At 37.5% G+C, this 24,015-nt stretch overlaps 1 protein-coding gene across 1 annotated transcript in view; it reads left to right on the top strand.

The window, feature by feature from the left end:
• Window positions 1–24,015, top strand: part of PIK3C2G (phosphatidylinositol-4-phosphate 3-kinase catalytic subunit type 2 gamma) — a 195,393-nt gene that overhangs the window by 50,017 nt on the left and 121,361 nt on the right. The window contains exons 11-14 of the mRNA XM_027665212.1: window positions 3,077–3,199; window positions 9,204–9,335; window positions 16,975–17,086; window positions 19,423–19,553. Of these exons, the coding sequence (XP_027521013.1) occupies window positions 3,077–3,199; window positions 9,204–9,335; window positions 16,975–17,086; window positions 19,423–19,553 (498 nt within the window). The remainder of the gene's footprint in view (window positions 1–3,076; window positions 3,200–9,203; window positions 9,336–16,974; window positions 17,087–19,422; window positions 19,554–24,015) is intronic.

A 24,015-nucleotide genomic window follows, 5' to 3' on the forward strand; every position in this document is an offset into this window, starting at 1 on the left:
AGAAGTAGTTGTCTCTTCTTTTAAATATCTGCTTTTCCTACTCTGAGCAAAACAGGTGTTCTCTTACCACTGCAGTGTGCTCAAAGAGGAAAAGGGGACCGCACCCTGGTAGCATTATTTTTGAGTCAAAATGCAGTTCTCAAAGTTAATTTTCCCTTGCTTCCATTTTACCTTGCATTCCAAATGACAGTGGATTCATTTGTATTAGACAGTGAGCAAGAGTGTACTATACAGCATTTGCTGTAATTAGCAGTTTAATAAAAATCTAAGAGACTTTGTATTAGTTAAGATAATAAAAGCAGAACTATAATCACTATCCTGATTTCAAATGGTTATACCATTCCCACTGCATTTTGTTGTACCAAAAAAATTTGAAATTACATATGGCCTAAAGGCCACTGATGACTTCAGTGCTATGTTCAAGTATGTGAAAATGAGAATCTCTCTTCCTCCTTAATCTCCCATTTCCAGTCTTTCCAATATTCATATTCCATAGCATGGATTTCTTGACATGGACTGCTACTCTTGACACTCCTCAAGTACTTTCAGTAACATCAATCACATGCATATTCCCCATTCTTATTTCTGCACTGCATGAATTCATGCTGACTATGTCATGGATCTAATTTTCCCTTTCCTGAAGGCCACATTTAATGATTTTGCTGCCTTTTTAAATATGTATTTTAATACATATATATTACTGCATATATATAATATATATGTATTTTATATATAATATGTATACATATTATATATATATATAATATATATGTTAAAAGGCTAGAATTTTGACATCCCTCACTATCTCACATTGATTTTCCTATACATAAGTATAGAAATATATCTGATAAATGGCTTTTCCTTTAATTCTTTGAGATAATGGAGAATTATCTCATATATTACAGGATCATGTTCATGAGGTGTCAAATCCGTCTCAATTTCACTTTCGTTGTTTGATTTTTTGTCAATTTTTATATCTGTATTCTCAATTTCAACATTATTATGCAACTTGTAATGTCTATACAGTAACTCAGGAATATGTCTATATGAGGACAGGAATATGTCTTACTGTCCTCATTAAAAAGATTGGTACAGACATTACAGGCTGCAGAAGAATGTTGCAAAACTGGAAACCTTTATTTACTTATTTTCATTTCTTCTCGTTTCTTTTATCTGATTATTTTCCTATTTCATTTAAATTCCAAGCAGATATACTTTATTTGCTGCCAGTGGCATAACACTGCTATCTTCATGTTTCACTGCATTTGTTTCTACAGCCAAAACCAGTCAGGTTCCTGTCTACATCTGGGTGATATGAAGTGATCTCTGAGACAAAACCATGGAGTCATGTCTTTGAATTCACAGAGAGGCTGCTTAGGCAAAATGCTCTGCAGAGACCTAAAATGGGTTGAAGTGCATGCACTCTGAGCAACCCGTCTGACTTCAGTCAGAATGAACATTGTATAAGCATTAATCTTTCCAGGATTAGATCCTTATGATTTATGAATCAGGAATATGTCTGTATATTATGTATTGGTGCTTCTGCTTAAACAGCAATACTTAATAATTTGATCATATTAAAAATCTATCACTTCCTGAACTGTCCTCCAGCTGTTTGCAGTGTTAAGACTCTAGGGGAAGCATTTTCCTAGTCTCACAGGGTATTTTTTCTCTCTCTGCATTGATGCCTCATAGGTACTACAGATTACAGATCATTTTCTTGGAATAAACAAAAAACAAACAAACAAACAAAAAAAAGAGAGAGAAATTGAAAAGCAAATCTGCTACAATAATTATAAAAATTATTATAATGTTCTGGAAGAGATCAGCCATCATTCTTATAAATATGAAAAATTCAGGCACCTTCAGTCTGCAACTGCTTCAAATTTCCTGTTCACATTTGACTGTTTCCATGCTCATTATTCTTGTACAGAATGAGATCTAAAGCTGAAACTGGCAGGAAGATCTGGAAGTTACAAGACTCATTAAGAACATTAGTTATTTATACTCTATGGGTTTATTTTGACTAATATTTTAAAAGATCTCAGTAAGAAGAATATGAAACAACAGATAACCCCAGTCCCAAATTCCACTATGAAGCCTGTTGGAGAACTATCTGAAGAAAACCAACACAGAGGCCTTTAGTGCTTCTGCTGTAAGGAATGTAGAGATTCCCCTGAGTAATAATCTTTTTTTACAGATTGGGAAAAGTAAGTATAAACAGAATCATACAATGACCTGGGTTGGAAGGGATCTTAAAGATCATCTAGTTCAGGGATGCCTTCCACTAGACCAGGTTGCTCAGAGCCCCATCCAACCTGACCTTGAACACTTCCAGGGGTGGGGCATCCACAGCTTCTCTGGGCAACCTGATCCAGTGCCTCACCACCCTCACAGGGAAGAATTTGTTCCCAATACCTAATCTGAACCTACTCTCAGTTTGAAGCCATTTCCACTTGTCCTGTCACTATATGCCCTTGTAAAATGTTCCTCTCCAGCTCTCTTGTAGATTCCCTTCAGGTACTAGGAGGTGCTCTGATGTCTCCCCTGGAGCCTTCTCCAGGCTGAACAACCCCAACTCTTTCAACCTCTCTTCAGTGGAGAGATGCTCCAGCCCTCTGTGCATCTTTCTGACCTCCTCTGGACCTGCTCTGGCAGTTCTGTGTCCTTCATATACTGGGGGCCCCAGAGCTTGTCAGAGTTGTCCAGGTGGGAGATTTACTGTTGACTGTATGATAAACAAGTAGCAGCAGTTCAAAACTTATGTCCAAAATTTCCTTCAATGCAATAATTAAAAAAAAAAAAAAAAGTCTTAATAACAAAAACATGAAAGAGAACCCAGATGTCTTAAGAATTTTTTTTGAACTCAGAAAAATTAAACAACCCAAAATAAACACCCCTTCATGCACACATTAATGTGAGATTTATTATTTGAATTCTTTTTTTTTCATGTAAGGATGGATCTTCACAAGTTTCTGAATGGGTAACTCCAAATTTACTGTGCTGGACATGGTACATTACAATTAATCTTCTTTTTTTGTTGTTTCTGTTTCCTTTTTTTTTCCCCCCTTCATAGCTACAAAGTTTTCTCTTTTTCCTGTTCACTGACTTATGCTGGGAAGACAATATGCCAAGTGAAGATTTGCAAAAATACTCCAGTTAGAAGATCCTTCTTTTTCCTGGCTGACTGGAACGAGAAGTAAGTTTGGGTCTGTGTTTGATATAAATTTGTCTGACAGATATTGCAAATCAAATATTCATTTAAAAAAAAAAAAAAAACCAAAACCCAAACACCCACATCTTTTTAATGAATCTTCTTCTGAGCAAATTAATTCACAGAAACATAGGGAGATGAGAGTGAGAAAGAAGTGAGGTAGCCAGAGGAAGAGAAAGAGGACTAAAGCAAGTCTGGTCTGAGAGCAGCTTTTGTTCACTGGAGGCATCGTGGAGGAATACTGGAACCAAAAGGAGATGCAACTGAAGGCTGTGTTTCTGTCCTCTTTCGAGGAATTCCACCTTTTGGATCCAATTCTAGTATATATGCAATCCAGCCTGAAAACTCATTGTAATATTTCTGTAAAGGTTCTTTTTTACAAACCAGCAAGGCTGTTGTGGTTTGGGGTTTTGTTTGTTTCTTTGCTTGCTTGATTTTGGGGGGTTGTGTGTTTGTTTTTTATAAGAAGGATTTTCACTTTTAAAATGAGGAATTTCATTTGAGACTTGAAGTTTAGTGTGAAAACTACTAATTACCTCTCACCTGTCTGTCTGCTTTGAAGAAAATAATTCCCCTGAAAAACAAAGCACACCCTCAAACAACATTTGTTTAAGGCAATGGAATGACAAAAAGTATACTTGCAATAGATGAGAAAGAAGAATGCTTTTGTTGGTGATTTGGTAGTAGTATAAAATTCTTTCAGCTTCCTGAGCATGACGTGTTTATGTTTACAGTCTTTCAAATTTTTGGTATTTCACATCAGTGTTTACTGTATTCTAAATCTGAAAGCAGCTTGATTACATTAGAATTGAGCAAAGGCTACAAGTAATCTGAAAGGTGGTTTTTTAAATTACGGTTGAATACAGAGTGTAATTCATAACTTCTCTTTGCCTTTATGTAAGACACACAGCAGTTGCAAGCTGGTCATATGGGAGAAGACCTTTTTATGTCAAATGTGTTATACAACTGTCTTAATGGAGATTTTGCATAACCTTCTTGTACAGCACTCCTAACAGACATAGGAACAGTAGTAGGTCTGCCCTATGATGAAGGAACAAAAGGGATGCACTTCTGCTGAGCGTCCAAATGGGTATTTTTAGGGCTTAACATCTGCTTTGGTGCCTCAGTTGAGTCCAGAGTGTTTGAGTGTATAATTCTCAGTCTTTTGTATGATTGCAAAGCAACTGCTGTCCGTGTATTAAAAAAATGGTATCATTCTTGTATCCATTGTAGGAATTTTCACCTTCTCCAGGTTTTTGTCAAGTACTTTCTTATGATGCATGTGGGCAGATATAATTGAAGTGTAAGGGAAGGATTTTATTTCTTAAGAGCATATTTGGCTTCTAAAATGTGGATGAAGCCTTTCTGGAATGCATCTTACAAAACCTTTTCTAAAACAAAATATAACGAGATAGAGTAGAAATAAATTTTTAGCTGTAACTGAAACAGGAATTTTGCTCTTCTTCCATTTCATGAAAATGTAAAGTAGTCAGACTGAAACTTCAAGCTTTCTGCTGAAACCTCTCCCTCTGCAAAATACTTATTAAATGTGTGCAATTCCATCCAAATGCTTCTTGGAAAAAGAAGCAATTAAGTATGGACACCAAATTCTTTCATAGGTCACAGGTGCTTTAAGAAACAAGATCTCAGAAACAAGATCTAGGGGTGTATAGAATAGTATCAGTTTTTAAGAGCATCTTTTTACTTTTTATTGTTGCTTAAGTTTCAAAAATAATTTTCAAAATCCAATTCTAATAGATCCCAAAGTAACCCCCCCCCAGTTTATATCTGTCTGGCAGGCTTTTCAACATTTCCCTCAGCTGTTAAAGGTGTTCACATATTTTCCACCTCAAACCTAACGGCCTACATTTGTTTAAGTCTCAAAATGTGAGGGAAGGTTTGTTGAGCCTAATGTCCTGAGATCCAGAAGCACAGGCTGAGAATCCAAGGAGCCAGATATCCCCTTATTTTTGTATGTTTTACCTTGTGTCCAGAACTGAGTTTTGTGAACAGATGCTATTTTGAGTCAAAATGCAGATGTCAGATGAGTATTTTAAATCAGCTAACAGTGTTAAACTGAAAGAGAGTAGGATTAGATTAGATGTCAGTAAGAAATTCTTTACTGTGAGGGTGCTGAGGCCCTGGCACGGGTTGCCCAGAGAAGCTGTGGATGCCCCATCCCTGCAAGTGTTCAAGGCCAGGTTGGACAGGGCTCCAAGCAACCTGATCTGGTGGAAGGTGTCCCTACCCATGGCCAATGGTCTTTAGGGTCCCTTCCAAGCCAACCCATTCTTGATTCTATGCACAGTGAAGGAAATATTTATGTTGTTTTTAATTTATTTTAAATATTAAATGCTTGTCACAGTACTATAATGAGACAATATGGTTCTTTGCTATTTGTGCTGCTAACCCTCTAAGAAAGATTAAAAAAGCAGCACTAAACTTGATAGAATAATCAGCATATTTAGAATATTTTGACATACACAGAGAGAAAAAACAGTATAGGTTATCACTGAAGGTGCAGCGTGCCTAGTTGGCATAATTTAAAACATGCAGGGGCAGGCTGTTTTTTCTTTCCTAAAATAAATAGATGTATGCAAACACTAATTATTACTTTTTTGCAAGAATTCAAGCTGAAATTGGTTAAAAAAGTAGAGTATTTTAATGAAGTAGGTATTACTGAAGTTGTTTTTCCATGTCATACAGTGATAGGAAGTGTGGGTCACTCAAAACTCTGACCAAGCTGTGTTCACTCTTTGTTATCTTTTGGCTGTAATATCACCTTTTTTGAAACAGAAGGGAATATGTTTGCATAACAAGTTCAGAGAGGAGACAATGTCTTTTTTGTAAAGTTTCTTGCTACTTTGATTCTAACCTATATACTATTTTCCATTGATAACAGCTGTCGAAAATGCATGTGGTAAAAAGTCATCAGGAAGAGCTTCTATTACATTAGGAAGTCAGATATTTTCAGTATAGCCAGAAATCAGACCAAAAAAGAAAACTAGCTAATTCAAAATGAGTCCTGATCTGAGATTAAGATTGATTTGAACAGAGGAGAAAAAATACGGAGAGTAGTGTTTGGGTGATTAGGAATCTAGGTGGGGAGCTTCTACCAAAGACAAGGCTTGCTTTATTTGCTGATTTTCATGTATTTAGTTTCTGTTTTCAAGTGCTTCAACCGGTTAGCACCTGAACCTTAAGTTGATAGGTTTTTCTGTATAAACATGAGCTTCTTTTAAAGTCCGTTACCATATTCAGTCCTTCCCAGAATGTTCTTGGGAATGATGAGAATCATTTGCCATGTACAGAGGTTGCCTTGTTCAGTGTTTCTTCTGTCTCTACTTTTTAAAGAGTATGCTCTTGCTTTAGAACTTATGTATTGTCTTTGAAAAGCGTTATTGTCTCCATGGTGCAGAGTTTGAACAGACTAATACCATTTAGCACATAATGTGTAAAGTCCAGAAGTTGCCCTCTTATTTTCTCACCAGTTTCATTTTTCACTGACTGAGACTCTTATTTTATCTTCTTTCTTTTCTCTTAGCTGATTGCTCTTAATATATTTATTCCACCTTTTCCATCCTCCGTAATTTATGTTAAACCTGCAGACATGAGGTATGGAATTAACGTTAAGCCCATCATTCCTCACCTCAGATACTTTCTTGGCACTGGGTTTCCCTCTTCTCCATGTTTTATTTGGCTTGTCTGTTTTGTTTACACTCTCTCAGGGCACAGCCTGGGTTGCCCCAGAGCTCTTCTGTGTTGAGTGCTTTGATGATATTAGGCCCTTGGCTTTGAATTAAGCTGTATAACTTTATCTAATATCTGTGAATAGCACCTTCTCAGCGAGCAGCTTCTTTGTTCTTCTCAGCTACTGTTGAAATTGTTCACCCACAGGGTGTCTTATATCTGGCCAGTGTTCCATTTCCTCTTTCTTCTTCTTAGTCATGTTTGACTCAGCCTCATACGGTCAGAAAGGATGAGACAACTGGGTAAGTTAAGATATGTATTAATCAAAGTTCTAAAAGCAATACAGATATTCCCCTACCTTGTGTATCATATGTCACTGGAAGGGAAATGTTGGTTCTCTTTGGCTCACACTTTAACTCTTGGGATGTGTAACTTGCCATAGTTTCCAGGTTCTTTTCCTGCTGGAAGTAATGCTATATAACGTGTCCTGGGGAAACTCTGGCAATCATTTGCTTTCTTCAAATTGTGAGGGTTTTTTTTCACTGCCCCAGGTTCACTACGAGCATTAACAATTGTCTGTATCATAAAATGGGTGTCTTGATTTTTTTTTTTTTTTTGTCTCTTCACAGCATGGGTGATGCTTTAAAGTGCAACTCTTTGTCAAACATTTTTGTGTTACAAGGGCAGTGTTGTTGGCCTGCCAGTGAAAGAGGCAGAACAAGCCACCTATAGCATGTGAAACATTTGTTTCCCAGTAATTGTTTCTAACTGTGAGTAAGGAAGAGGGCATGAGACAGGGAAAGCAAAATTGAAAACTGTAAACAGGGATGGGACGGCAGTTGAGAATTGCTTCTCAATTCTGTTCCTGTTAATCAGGAGTGGGAAATGGCTGCCTTGCTTTGTTATTCAAAGAGAGAGGTATGCAAATTTGCAGAATTTCTAAATGTTTAGGATTGATCATCTGAAATTTTGACACTAATGCTAATGTGGAGTGCTTCAGAATTTCAGCTGAAAACCATCTACTTTCTTTCAGTGGCTCCTCAGTGCATTCAAGGAAACTTTCTCAAATTAAATAGAAATCTGACAGATTAGGAAGCAATCTCACAGATAGGAGCAAAATCTTATGCTAATTTTACCTTATACTGTTACCATGTATCATTTCTGGTACCCATAAGTCCTATATTTTTCAGGCTACTATACTTTTAAAATACAGTTTCTACTTCTGCTTGCTGTTTAAGTATGACTATACCTTTGACAAAACGCTGAGAGTTGCATTGCTCTGCCAGTGTATGTTATTTAAATTTATCTTCTAGTTTGTTTTTTTAATCGTCATTATACAGATCTTCTGTTTTCTTAATGATATGTTGTCAATGTGGAATAATTCTTTTAGCCTCTAGCTCCTTATATTGATTTTGTTTATACAGAAACAGTGTAATTAATTTTCCTCTCCACTTGAGAAATTTAAGCTTGCACTGAATATACATGAAAAAAGCTAGAAATGCACTGTCCACCATATACAATCTTTTCAGAAAAAAGAAAATACAAACTTGGTATTTTGGGTATGTCTGGGTAATTCCACACATGATTTATCCATACAGCATGAAAGTATCTGATTTATTAGGATTATTCTAAGTTATGAATTTAAATCAATTTTTATAAACTGTATAAACAAATGGAATGACCAGCCAAGTTTGCTAATGGTCAATAAAAGGTGGAGATGAATATTGGTAAAACTGATTTTTTTCACTAAAAAACGTGAATCGGTCACTGCTGTTAAGACAAAATCTGTCTGTAAATTATGGTTGGGAAATATCACACCACTAAAGCACACCTGAACAAGAGACTTATTATCATACTCTACTCAGAGGCAACATTTATTTTTTTAAGTGGTGTTTTCCTCTAAAGACACAAGACAGCAAAGAACTAACTATTGGTTTACAATTCATCCCTAGGGGTTTGTTTATTCTGAAATAACCTTTCATTAATAAGGTAATTTTTAAAGCAAAGTTTAACTAAGCTTTTCCTACCTTTGTCAGCTCTGGTGGTTACCACTGAAGTGAATGAGTTTTTGTCTGCCTCTTCTCAAGTACTGGGACTCAAGTTAATGGGTGAAAATACTCCTCAATGTATTGAAGGGATCTGTCAGTTACATTTTCCTTCAGAGTGTGACTCCTGTAATTTATAATTTGATATATGTTAGGGCATCTAGGAAAATGTAGAAAGAGCTCACTTGTGGTAACAGTGCTCAATTTTTTTTTAACTTTTATTTTTCTCTTTTCTGTTGTTTTTTTTTTTTTAGAATCAACTTTCCTCTACGAATAAAGGCTCTTCCGAGGGAAACTATGCTGACAATAAAACTACTGGGAGTAAACAGTGCCTCTAAAAATACAGAAGTGCTTGCTTGGACATGCTCCCCATTGTATCCAAAAGAGTAAGTTCAGTCTTTTATGACAGCTTAAGACCATTCTTGAAAAGTATCGCACTCAACTTGGGAGAAATATAAAAAGACAGAAATACTCATTTCAGGACATTGCAGTAATAAGACTGAGACAGTCACAGTAAACTGCTTTTGATGTCCCAGTAAGAGGCCCATCCATAAGCTTTTCTTTCTTTGCCATACATTGTTTTTAAACTTGGCTTAGGTGACTGTTTAACACTTACAGTAAAGTTCTGTAGGCATGTTGAAAGGCCTTGCTGAACCCTTTCCTGTAGCTTTGCAAAATCCTTTTCAGCCCAGCCTCTTGTTCACAATGGTTGGTGGGTTTTTTCTGTTCTCACACCCATTCATTCTGCTTAAATTGGGATGACCACAATGAGCACCTTTCCCTCTCCACACCACTTTAGAAGCTTTCTCCTTTTTTTTTTTAACCTCTTCTTTTTACACAGTACACAATGTAACAATACTTTAAAGGTACTTGTAGCTCTGAACTTCTCTTCAGTGATGTGTAGAAACTAAGGTAAATTTTCTGCAGTGTTCTAAATATATTTTAGTAACACTGTGACATCTGAATTTAGATCAAGTCTTTACAATGATACTAAAAATTTTATTTAATAGCCCATAGCCCTGCATACCCTCTGAGCAATAGATGGGTACGTCCAACACGTATTCCTTCATTAGCATCCATCTGTAAGCTATAGCTCTTTCCTTATACTGAGACATCTTGATCTACTTCTCTATATCATGGCAATCACCACTTAAAGCAAAATAAAACAAATAAAATATCTGATTCTGCTTATGAATTTGCCACATTTGAAAGACCTTGTGTTTCACTGAACTTTGAAGCTTGAGAGGCTTAGAAAATAGGTTGGACTGGGCTAGAGGCTTTTTCCATGTTTTTAGAGAAAATTCAGTTACTCTGCTCTTTTATGACTTAGTGATTAGAGCACTTGGCTTGAAGAAAGGAAAGAAACATGAATCTCTGCTCCAAGGATTGCTTGGGCAATTTATTCAATTATTTTTCATAGTTAGCTTCGAGAAGAGCACATCATTCATTCTTTGACTGTGTATGTCTTTTCAAACAAAACATGCAATATGTTTATTTTGAATATTTACACCATCCTGGTGTTTAGGATAGAGAGGGAATATCTTGGCTGCAAATCTAAATTGAGATGAAGAGTTAAGTTTTCCTTATCCCTGGCAAGCTGATATGTGCTGACTACGTTAATTCAAAAGCAGAGCATTAGGCATGATAATGGGGGGACACTTATTCCATTTTCCTCCAACGGTGCCTGTGTGGGAATCCTCTTCTTGAGAAAGTGTGTTCTTCTGGAGATTTTCTTATTTTTCAGCATTTGAGTCCAAAAGTAATGATTTTTGGAAGTTCTGAAAGCCCTCGGCAACATGTGATTTTTTTTTTAATGTATACCATCAAAGCAAGCATGTTGATTTTCCTTGAGGAGATCTCCAAGTCTCCCAGACAGTTTCAAAGATTTTACTGAAAAATGGCTCCATTCTTTCCTGGTACACACAATGAGCACAGTGAAGGGGATAGAGGGCTACTTTCCCTGCGTTTTCTATAATTGTAGAGATCATTGCTGCAATGACCCCTCAAAGCAGAAGTGAAGGGTGAGTTGTTGGGGAGGAATGATTTAGGAATAGCATGTTCAACACCCCCTAATCTGATAGCTGTGTCATTTGCAATTATAGTAATTACTAACACAAAGAAGCCTAAATGCTTTTTCCTCTTTTAGCCAACCACAGCTCCACAGAATTATTCTTTCACCATGATTTCAATTGATAGACTGATTGGTTTAAAAATAAGAGTTGCCCTGAGAGTCCCTTTGCTGCTGGAATGCAACTAAAGTGCAAGACTTATTTCAGAAAAGTACTTCCAAACTTGAAAAATATGTACCAAGAAAAGATTTGTACCTGTAGTGTCATGCTAATATGTCAAGAACTCCTTGTATTACTGCAAAGATTATTGTATTAGGGTCTCTAAATAACAAACTCTGTAAATGTATATAAAGAGATTAAAGAAATCTGACCAGAAAATCTTTGACAAAACATTTCTAGCTTGGAAAATACCACTTTCTCAAAAGAGAACATTTCTCAGAGGTGAATGTGAGTTCTATGAAAGTCCTAACATTCTCATGTCCAGGATTTAATTTACTGGGGAAAGGACAGAAGTAAGCTCTTTGAAGAAGCCAGGAGCCCTGAGGTATTTACCTGGGTCATCAAATGTTCTTGTTCAAATCCTTGTCTCAGTTGGTCCCTTCTCAGGGTCAGTGAAGATGAGGACAGAGTGTGGCCCCTCTTTCTCTATTCAGATGCTTGTTTAAAAATAATAATAATAATAAAAAAGACAGATTGTTTCGTTAAATATTGGAGAAGCACAATAAATGTCAAACATTTTAAAAATACAGTTCCTCATTTGTGTCCCATTATATCTTCTGATTGAAAACACAGGAATTCAATCAAGCTCATTGTGGCTTATGTTGAAGAGAGAAGGGAAAAAGGACCAGTTTTGGGTTATTGCCAGATATTACTTAGGAATCTTGATCTGCTAGTGACTTAGGGCAAAAGAACACTTTATTTTAAAAGATTCTGAATTTACTCATCTCTGTAATTTTTATACCTGTTTTCTCTTCCAAAGTGATTATTGTCATTGTGTGGTCACTTCTGTCCTTCATCTTTTAATTCTTTATGTTTAGTTTGAACTGAAGATTAATAAAACATGAACATATTTTAACATATAAAGTATATAAATTCCATTCATCTCTTTCAAGAAGCGTGAAAGTTCTCATGCTGTTGGGCAAGACCATGTCAAAGTCTCTTGCCAGATTAAAGGGCTGTAGTTATTTTCTGAGATTTTAGCACTCCAGTTCTCCTCTAAAAAAATATTAAGCAGAGCAAATGAGAAATATATATACATTTATTAAGAAGCAAAATCTAGATCTTTATTTAAAGTATATTATTTTTATTTTTTATTACAATCTCTTCATACCTAGCCCATTTTGAAACCACACAGTACCTAAAAATTTTCTCAAGCATTTGGCCTATTTTAGGTTTATTGTTGTTGATAAACACTTGTCAGTGAACAGATGATTAGTAAATTTCAAATTTACCTAATTTTAATTACTTCCTGAACTCTAATTCTGTCAGTTTTCTTGCAGTGTGCAGATTTATCACATAACTGGCTACTGGATATAAAGTCTTTACCAAACATGTGTTGGGATTAATGCTATCAATTTTGGATGTTTCTGTACAAATAGTTTCACTCTTTCCAGAAGTTACTTCCTGCAAATATTCTCCAATGGTTGCCTAAATGTACTTATTTACCTGAAAGTTATTGCTTGTAAACTTAAACTTTACATTTTTGGGGAAAAATTTAGGAAGTAATCAGGAATGTTACTGCAAATTTGTTTTAAAAGTCTGAAATAATCTGGTAATTTTGTATTTGATCACCTACAAATTTAGGGAAGTTATTTATACTGGAAACTGTGGGGATGGAAGTTATGGCCCTTACAAAAGTCTGTAGGACACTTAGCATTACTTTGCAGTTGAAAATTATATCTCTATTTTGAATTTTCTAGGGCTCTGTAGTATTTGTAATTGTAATAAAGTAGTTATTTCACAGTGTCATTCCAATGCAGAATTAAGACTGCTTGGGTCATAAGCTATGGGGAGTTTTATATTTTAGGAGCTTTGGATTTAACCTCAACTCTGAATTTCTGAGATTTCTAATGTCAGGTTTTGGAATAATTATGTTATTTTTACACAGTACTTTGTCCTAATTTTCCTGGTATATCCAGCCTAAACAGTAACTCCAGTGTTATATACATTTGGGAATGAACACGGTAATAATGAGTGCAGCTGACAACTTGTCCAGTAGGTGAGCCTCCATATCTGCATTTCTCAAGTAACTGACTTCAGTCAGATAGTAGCCCTAAATCATTGCCAATAGAGCCCTTGATGGTGCTTCTGTAACAAGAAGTCTTACTAGACACAAGAGGCAGTTCAAAAACTGTTTGCAAGGCTGTGTGTCAACTTTCCCTTCCTTCACATCAGAAACTGTGTTTGTCTCTTGGGCTGAATAGTTTAGTGATCCAGAGCTAATTAACAATCCATCATTTGGGGCAATTTTGGAGTTGCAATGTCCCCCATAGTGCCCACTGCTCTGACTCCACTGACTTCAACACCACAATTTATTTTGAACTGGTATTTCCAAATCAAGGCAGAACAGGCAGCAAAACTTTTCTCTTGCAGAGCGTGGTGAGGGAAGGCTGCCATGTGACTTCAGGATACAAGTTGACTTTGTCAAGTTAGGATACCTTGAGCTGCCTTTTAATAGTAGTGTCCTTTTCTGTGATAAGATGGGAAGTTTATTTTGTCTCTGGTAATAGACAGGAGCTGAGGATCTGTGTAATTCCAGGGCTATCCATCTACCCTGGTTATGCAGGACCATATAAAAAATGGTAAATGGTAGTAGGTGCATTTGATTATTCGCCTTCTGACATGCTTGATGCTGAAGTTGTTGCATAAAGTCATTGTCTATGGCTGTGGTCACTACACAGGCTTTGGATGGCTGTTGTCACCGGCCTCACCTTACAGCTGGGAAGACTTGGCAGGCAGAATAGGAGCGGCCTACCTGTCATCAGCACAACCAGGTGGCAGAGAGAGGAATCTGTCCATTCAATAAAGGTTATCATGCTCGTGATGATAGTTCCTTCCTTTTCAGATGGATGCAGCACACTCTCCTGCTTCTTTTTCTAAAAATAGTGATGGAAGAATATTGGCTGTGCAGTGTGTACAGTGCCCAAGAGATTGCTAGGGAAAGCTCTGCTTCAGAAACATACACCCTAATTCCCAGCTGATGTGATCTTTTAAAAAATGCCTCCTGTGTGTTTACAGTCTAGCTTTAGTCCAAAGAGTGACTTACTGATGGAAGATACGTAAGTTGCTCACTTATTTCTAGCTGTATAAATTAGGCTGCTTTATATGCAAGGCATTAATGTGTCTCATAAAATTCATTTTTTCTTAAGAGATGTTATTTCCACGCTGTGGAGGTGGCTTAACATTTTTGGTTTTACTCACAGTCCTATAATCTGCTCTAATCTGTGAAATCTTCTCAGTCCAGCAAAGGCACATTGCTTTACTTTCTGTGTCTCCAGTTGAGGCCCTGAGAAGCCCATCTGATGATTCTTCCTTATCTTCCTGGATGATCTTTAACCAAATTAGTACTGGGTGTAAATAAGTAGAAATAATGAGCTCAGGAAATGTCTCAAACACATCTACAGTACCTCTGAGGTCTGTGCTACTTCTTGTTTTTGTCTACACAGGTTTCCTGTGAAAAAACCCCCACTCTATGGATTCTTCTTTAAAGCCCCCCGTAGTTTTAGAGCACAATATGAAAGTGATTAGCAGTAATGAGAGCTCAGAAGGATAATTTAGTCTTCATGTTCATTTGTTCTAAGCTACTCCTCTCCCTTCTAACAAAAGTGCCAATTAGTTCACATGATGATGTAAATCTTTGACAACAAAGGAATGGTTGAAGCATGCCACTCATTTATTAAAGGTCATCTGAGTACACATCACAGGAAAACAACTTTGAATCACTGTTGATCATTTCCACGTTCACATCAATTACCTAAATGAGAAAGACTTCATATAACACAACTGCTACTTTCCCTCAAGTGCTCTCTTGTTCACATCACAGCTCTTTCTACCTCCATTCTCCTGTAAATGTACCTACAGCTGCAAAAGAAACTTCAGGAAATGGTTGTCTTTAATCCTCCTGAGCTGTACTCTCACAATATAATAAAATATTTGCACCAACATGAACAGCTTGAAAGGTGAAAAAGAAAAATTAGTCCTGAATTATGTTTATACTAATTTATGTTGACTATAACAATGACTTTGTGGGATTTTCTTAGACCTTCCTCAGGTGACTTTAAGCAATTTATTTCAGTTTGCAATTCAAGAGGTACTTTCATACAGCAATATTGCAAACTCATGCTAGAATCAAATAGTTCATCTGGATTCTTTTGTAGCTCTAATGTCCTCCTCTTAGGTAAAAGCTGGACATTCAAACCTCACTTATCTGACTGGCTCTTTCTGCTACAATGGGCAGAAGGATATCTAGTGCATTTCTCAGTTTTTTTGACTGAGCAGTGTTTGAAAAGATATTAATAAAAATTATTTGTCAGTAAAAGTAGAGATGCTGAACATAATCAAATTTCTGACCTCACTAATCATTAAGATATGGACAAATAGGTCCAGCCTCACCTCGAATATTGTGGCAGTTTTGGTCACCAGAGTATCAGAAAGATATTAAACTCTTAGCTTCCAAAGGAGGGCTATGAAGGTGGTGAAGGGCCTTGAGGGGAAGCCATAGGAGGAGCTGCTGAGGGCACTTGTTCTGTTCAGCCTGGAGAAGAGGAGACTGAGGGGAGACCTCACTGCAGTTACAACTTCCTCATGAGAGGAAGAGGAGGGGCAGGCACTGATCTCTTCTCTGTGATGACCAGTGACAGAACCCAAGGGAATGGCCTGAAGTTGTTTCAGGGGAGGTTTAGGTGGGACATTAGGAAAAGGTCCCCCAGAGCATGGTTGGTACTGCACCAGGGTCCCCAGGGAAGTGGTCACAGCACCAAGCCTGACAGAGTTCAAGAAACATTTGGACAACACTCTCAGGTACATGATGTGACTCTTGGGGATGGTCCTGTGCAGGGACGGGAGTTGGACTCGAAGATCCTTGTTTCTCCCTTCCAACTCAGCATACTCAGTGTCTCTGTGAAATGAAAGGTTAAATCCAGGGTACTATATCTTTCTTTATTCAGGTACTGCATTCTTAATTTGAGTCGATTGGTTATGCTTAGAATTTTCACCCAAACTTTCTGATTTTATTCAAATCCTCTAGACTGAGTTGTGTTGACATGCCAAATCGTGCTGGTTTTCTTATCTGCAGGCCACATACATGCCTGTTTTGCTGATAAGACTTTCTTGTATGTGTAGTGCTCAGACTGGTACTTCAGACCATAATCTTTCATCTGTCCAAAAACCATATGTGGTATATGTGGTACAAACTATCCCACTTGAATTTCTTTCAGCTCTTTGGAGACTCTGATATCATACTCCCTCCTCCCTGCCATCTGAACATAAAATCAGCAAGGATCATTCATGGTTGCAGTAGATTACCATGAGTTTCTTCTTTTTGTGGAATAAATGTATGCTGCCCTCCACTTTTTACACTGTGTTGACACTTCACAGTCTCTAACATATTTGTCCTCAAAATTAAATCTTGGGACAGAAATTACATAGATATAGTATTATCCTTATTTTACATCTAGCTTAAAGGGCAATGCCTGTCACACAAGAAGTCAGAGGTAAAGTGCAGAGCTGGTTTAGAATGTCTTGGGAATGTGATTTGTGTCATGAACCCTGCAAATGCACAGGTAGCAGTGAGACCACCAGGATGCAACCTCTCCTGATCGAGGCCGGATTTGTACTAGTCACATAAAGAGAAAAGGTTTGTTCTCCTTTTGCTTGTCTTTTGAGCTCTCCAGTTCCACGTTGTTTGATGTAATTTCAGTAAAACCTGTTGGCCTGTTTCCCTGTGTGTTTACCGCAGGCGGCTCGTTCACGGCACTGTGCTGCTCAGCATGAGGCTGTGCAGCACACCCACAGCAATGATCACCCCAGGCATCTGCAGCACCAGCACACCAACCTCGGTCACACTGCAGGTAAGAAAACCAGAAAGCAAAGCAAAGGGTTGTTTTCTAACAAAGTGCAAGAAGGCTGCTTTTCAAGGCCACACAAAGAAGGTGTGTTAATCTTCAGGATGACAATCTGTAGTTCTGTGCAGTGGCGAATATGTCTGATGCTTTCCATACCAAATAACCACCTCTGAGGGCTGGAGAAGGTTTTTGTGGGGTAATTTTTGTTGTTATCATTTTGGTTCCAAAAGTACTTTTGACACAAATTAGTGAGTCGGTACCTGAATGTTTTGGTTCCCAAAATACTTCTGACACAAATAAAGGACTTGGTACCTGACTTACAGCTGCCTTGTCAAATCTGAGCTTTTGTTCTGATGCTATTGAATTGTATGCCATTGTGAATGTCACACACAACTTGCAATAAGACTGAGTAGCATAAAGGAAAGTGGCTACAAGCAGTTGTTAATAGGTATTAGTGTAACTCTCCTTGATGACTACATGCTGAGCACAGAACCACAGAATCGTTGAAGCTGGAAAAAACCTCCAGGATCAAGTCCAGCCTTTGACTGATCACCACCTTTGTCAACCAAATCATGGCACCAAGTGCCATATCCAGCCACTTCTTGAACACCTCTGGGATGATGACTCCACCACCTCCAGGGACAGCCCATCCCAATGCTCGACAACACTTTCCATACAGAAATTCCTCCTGATGTCCAACCTTAACCTCCCCAGGTGCAGCTTAATGCTATGTCCTTGTCCTGTCGCTGGTTGCCTGGGATCAGAGGCTGACCCCAACCTGGCTACAACCTCCTTTCAGGGAGTTGTAGAGAGTTATAACGTCTCCCCTGAACCTCCTCTTCTCCAGGCTAAACACCCCCAGCTCCCTCAGCCTCTCCTCACATGATTTAATTTCTAGACTCTTCACCAGCTCCATTGCCCTTCTCTGGACACACTCCAGCATCTCAATGTCTTTTTTGTACTTAGGGGCCCAGAACTAAAAATAGGGTTTGAGGTGCGACCTCACCACTGCCGAGTACAGGGCACTGGTCAAAGTTCTCACTCATTCTGGGCAGAATGGAACTCCCAGTATTGAAAATAAGTCTGCATGATGGTTTTTCCGCCTTTCCAGGTTAAGTTAGCAACTGGATACTTAAAGGGGAAAAGCAATTGTTTTCTGTATTGAAAAGCTGAATATTTATTAGCAAATGACATGTAAAAGTAGATAATACAGATAAAAAAGCCTGGCCTAAAAATACCCCAATTTTAACAGACAAGCAAACGGGAATTTTCTAGTCTGAGGAGTTCAGTCAAAGACCATGCCTTAAAATAGCTCCCCCTATTAATAATAAAGGGATGTTGAGGCAGTAAGTGGCTATTAATTTATAATCTCTTTCTACTGAAAGAAATGGAACAGGATCTCTCATTTTCAGTTACTCCCATGCATTTGGCAGTATCACCATTTGGGAACATGCTGGAAATGTCATAAAGATAGATTTTCATAGAATGAATCGCTTGGGTTGGAAGGGACCTTAAAGATGATCTGGTTTTCTGATGTGACTCTTTCGTAGGGAATAACTTTTTTAACCTTTAGAAGAGTGTTGCATATTAAATGCATATATTAAAAAGTAGGTATAGATAAGAGATTGTGGTGAGCAGTAATAAACTAAAAAAGGATGCAAATTGAGCCGATGCTTGAAGAACAACCTGAGTTTTCAGACAAGTATGTACTCAGATTATCAAGTACTTCAAGCATTGTAATTTTGGTTGAATGTTTACTTTCTCTGTATCTTGAAAAACATTATCCTAAATTTCTGACGCCACATGTAAATGTAAAGAATGAAAAATTGGTAGATATTCTACAGTATATATGAAATTGAACATCAAGAAATGATAATAGAATCATAAGTAAACCTAATTTAAAAACAAAAAACAAAAAAACAAAAAACAAACATCAGAAAAACCCAAACAAACAAAAAAACCCCAAAATCTACATTAGTGAAAGTTTTCCACTTAAAAACCATCCCATTAAAAACCAGGAAAGGAGGAGAAAAGGAAAAGATTGCTTCAGCTTTGTGTTTGTGCAGTTCTAATAAAATTGAAATACAGTGGATGAAATTATTTCAGGAAAGTTAGCTTCCACTGATTTCTGCAGACTGAATTTCTCACCACAACATTTAAGTAACATATTACATACAGTGAGCATCCCCAAATAATTATCCTTTCTTCTTTCTGTCCTATTTTGTATACTACCATACCAATCCAAGATAACATTTGCTGACAGTTGTATCTGACAATACATATTGCTAAAATCACTTGTCTTTTTTCTTGTCTTTCTTTTTTTTTTTTTTCTTTTAATAAAGATTGACTTTCCAGAAACTAATCTGGAGTTCATTAAACCTGAACCTGAAGAAAGAAGAGATGATCTTGAAGAGCCAACCCAAGAGTGCCTGAAGCACATTGCAAGGCTTTCTCAGATACATTCTCTCTTGCTGTAAGTTGTACCCAGGTAGCTCTGCTCATTCTTGGCTTGCTGTACTTATCCTATTGATCACAGTTAGCTGTATCCAATTCTTTAAAAACAAAATTTTCCTCTGGAGGAGCCAAGCTTGACTGATGTGAGAACTAACACCTCTAAATAAGAGAATATATCACAGCAAAGCCTAATAGGCCCCTGGAGGTGACTGTGTATTTTACCAGTTTAGGAAAGGATTGTTTTTCTCTTTCTATTACTATATTTTTTCATGTCTTTGAAGCAAGAAACTAATTTTTGGTTCAAAAAATAAGATTTTCAAGTGATGCAGTACATCTATATCAGTATCAGCAAGAACACCTTTGGTTCAATGGAAATCAGCCTCTCTCAGTTATTATACATTCAGACTTCAGATATAGTAGTTAAATGGCATTTGAAAAATCTGTTTCAAGTTATAAGCAAGGAAAGAAGTATGCAAAGTTTAGCTTTCACAGAAGGTGGATAAAGACAAAGTGAAACAAAACACACTGTATATACTGAGGCAGATTGGTATGCTCAGCTATATGCATATTATACTACCAATTAGGATTATGTACTGCATAAAATAATTTTGGGTATAATCAGAGGGGAATTTGGTGCTTACAGAGAGCCATTTTACTAATGACAGTTAATTGTGTGAATTAATCCTCCATCAAAGGTCAAAAGGTGCATTAATTGTACAATAACTAAATAACCTAGAGTCAGTTCAGCCCTCTCAGTGTGATATGATGTATCTTTTAAGAAGACTTTTCTGTTCGGATTTCTGTGTTGATGGCTTGGGGTTTTTAAAATCTTTTTTTTTTAAAGACAAATTTACTGTTGTATTTGACATTTACCTCAACTTCTAAAAAGACAGGATGAAATATAAAATTATTTTATTAATCATGGGATCTGTGATTTGAGTTTTTTATTTTATTTTGAAATGTGAATGGAATGTCAGTATTTTTTTGTGAGTAGCCATGGTGCCATGGCACTGACAAGGTGCCAGCAAAATTTCCAACTGGAAGGTATGCTCCAGAGTGATTTTGGGAACTTCAAACCCAGTGCATCTGATCTCTATTCACGGTGAAATGGTGGGTTCAGTAAGAGGGAATAAGATCATTAAGAATTTAACTAAGTATGAAGTAATTTGTCAGGAAAGAACCAGTGTGGCTTCTGTGGATAGAAATCCTGCCTCATCAAAGTGTTGCTGTCCTAGGAGGTTTTCAGTCAGTTCATGGATATTGGGGATTTGGTGAACATAAGACATTGGGATGTTCAAAAAACAGCTTGTGAAAGAAATTATTTTGCCATGGGTTTAGAAGAAAACTGGTTAAAGGCAAAGATGGGATGTTTAAAATAGGATTTTCAGAATGGAGGAATCACTAGCAGGATCTTCCAGTGCTCAGGGTTGGGACCAGTTTTATTCAGTATCTTCATTTGATGACAGGGTGAAAGAAGTGGGCAGGGAAATCTCTAGGTTTGCAGATGGTACTAAACTCTGCCAGATTGTCACTGTGCTATGGAGGGAAGATCCAGAAGGACTTTACAAAATTGGTCAAAACATGGCAGATGAGCTTCAGTGTGGATAAATTTAAGGGGGTATATTTAAGGAAAAAATAGCTAAGCATGTTTACATGACACTGAACTCAGAACTGGCAATTAGAATGCAGGAAGTACATCTTGACATTACTTCTGAAATTTCCCTGAACTCATGAATGCAATGTACAGCAACACCTGAAAGTGCTAATAAAACATTGGGCATCATCAGGAAGGGTAAAGAAGGAACCAGTGTGTGCCATTTCACTGCTGTCTAAAACCCTGTGCTGTATTTTGAGTATGCTGCATAGTCCTTGTCTCCACAGCTCAGGAAAGACACAGTAGATGTGGAAAATGTACAGAGAAGGGCAACTAAAATCATTAAAAGGATTAAGCAGCTGTTTGACCAAGAGGAGCTAAAAAGGTTGGGACTCTGTAGTTTGGAGAAAAGACTAGAACATATCTGTGTGTGCATGATTAATTTTTTATATAATCATGATGAAGAAAGACAAGGTGAATGCCTCATCAATTCCTACAATATTTGAACTAGGGACATTTAGTAAAACCAGGTAGGAAATCAATTGTCAATGGGAAGAAAATACTTTTTAAGTCAGTCAGTGGTGAGCTTTTAAAATCTACTGTCACAAAACTGTGAAGGCAGACAATGTCATCGCATTCATGAAGGCCATACATAAATTCATGGGTAACAAGTTCATTCAATAGGTATAACAAAGAACAGGCAAGGGGAGACTCTATAACATCCTTTTATGGGAATATGAAAGGAAGAGACCACTGAAAGTCACCAGTTTGGAGTTAAAGCTTTGATAAGTTCAGTAACAGATTCTTCGAGGAATTTATGAGACTTTCTTTAAAAAATTTGTAGCATCTCAGTATCCAAACACATTATGGCTATGATATCTAAAGATCTCTTCCTTCCTTTTTTCCATATGTCAAGAAAAAGAGAGGAATCTAGGTAGTTTTTTTGCCTTAAACACAATTTTGAGATACATGGGTGTCTGTGGTCAGAAGACACAAGAAACCTTTCTCAGGCTGTCAGGATCCTTCTGGTCATTCTGCTGGAAGCGGAGGGAATATGTGAATGGACAGAAAATTTTCTTAACCCAATGATAGAAAAGGAAGCAACAGTGGTTAAAAACAGGCAGCTGCATGTTTGTCTTTGTTACAGGCTGTTGAATGCAATTGTGCTATGAATGCAGGGCTGCTGTGGGAACGTGTCCCCGAGTTCAACCATTTCAGAGGTGGATCATGTATTCCTGATAATATCAGTAAATCAACAGAAGGAAAAAGCTGTACCTTACTGCCCAAACAGGGAACAGTGCCACAAAACAGGCAGCACAGACAGCCTGATTCTGTTCCTTCTCTCTGCCTGATCAGGATCCAAGTCTGCTGGTGTACACATGCGTATTTTTTTTTTAATATATATAACATAAAAAATATTGATTGTTCCAGTAGTTGGGCTTAGACAGTCTATTCAGGAGCTGACCCCAGATTTTACTGCTCTCCCCAGCTGCTGACACCCAGGCATATGATCCTCCAAGGTTCACAACCACACTCTAATTTGGTTGCTGGTGTTTGGGCCTCATCGTGTTACATGGGCATGGTATTCTCCAGTAGCTGGTCCAGACCTACAGTCTTCCAAGTAGCTGAATCTCAGACTCCTGTGTCTCTGTTAGATAGCTCAGATCACTGGTCCCCATGGCCAGCATCTCTTGAATGTTGATTAATGAAGATGTTCAATGGGACTGAAGGCAATGACCTTCACCATGTGGCTCTTGTGCTCCTCACAGCCTTACACTGTGTCATCTTTGGTGTCATCACCAAACCAGACAAGAGAGTGCCAAGAGGGGAAATTGTTAGTTACTGACAGCTGCTTTGGCTGAGTTCTGCAAACATTTCACGTGAGCCTCTGATTCCTTTTGGGATTACTGTGTTTGAAATACAAACCCTGGAATACCAACCATCTGAGAGGAAGGCTGCTCTTCCAACCTCATGCAGCCCAGTATCCCAGTGTGAACTGTGTGTTCCAGGGTAGGGATCAGAGAGTGGTTTGGAGCTAGGAAGACAACAGTCTGGCTTCTACCATCTTTATCATTTTCCTTCTACCTTTTTCCTCTCTTTCAGCTTTCCTTTCCCTTTTTACCACTTTCCTGGTAAGAATCTAGTTTGCCTATGAGTGGTCACAAGAGTGCTTTTGCTGTGAATTGTGATTAGAAAGGCTGCTTCCAGTTGGACGAATAGTGGAAGAGGTCTAAAAACTGTAGTAATGCGGCACACTTTTCTAAGCTGTCCATGGCAGAGAAACTTCCAAGTGAAAATCAGTGCCAGGGGACAGAAATTTGCATTTTCTAGCTTTGCTGCTCCTTCTTCTTTTTGTCTTTTGTCTTATTCTGCTTTAGTATTGAACATGAACAACAAAAGCATCTCAGATGCATTTAAACTTATTTTTTGCCATTCCCCCCCCCCAAAGAAGGTAACAATTAATACCAGCTAACAAAGGTGTCACAGAAGCTGTTCTCTTCATTTAGCTAAAGGGATTAATGAAAACTTAAACTGAAAATTACTGAATTATTTAGTTTTTTTAGGGGTTTTGGGGTTTATTTGTGTTAAGCAGAAGGGTATATAGTTTAATCTAGATCTTATATGGAGAGAAATTTAGATACGACTCTACCTAAAAAAACATAAACTGCATTTTTATCAATAAAGAGGGTTTATTAGCATCTTATCCCTGTTAAGCCAAAGAAATGTCCTTATTAGCATAACAATCTTCGGATGCTGTGTATGCAAAATACTTTTACTGTCTATTTTAAATGTCCAGTTACATGTATATGTTAACTTTTGTTACAATTAACAAGCTGAAATCAGAACCTAAAAACCCCCTGCCCCACCCAACCTTTAATTTCGTGTC

The sequence above is a fragment of the Corapipo altera genome, unplaced genomic scaffold (genome assembly GCF_003945725.1).
Source record: "Corapipo altera isolate COAL_440 unplaced genomic scaffold, ASM394572v1 1, whole genome shotgun sequence".
NCBI classification, from domain to species: domain Eukaryota; kingdom Metazoa; phylum Chordata; class Aves; order Passeriformes; family Pipridae; genus Corapipo; species Corapipo altera.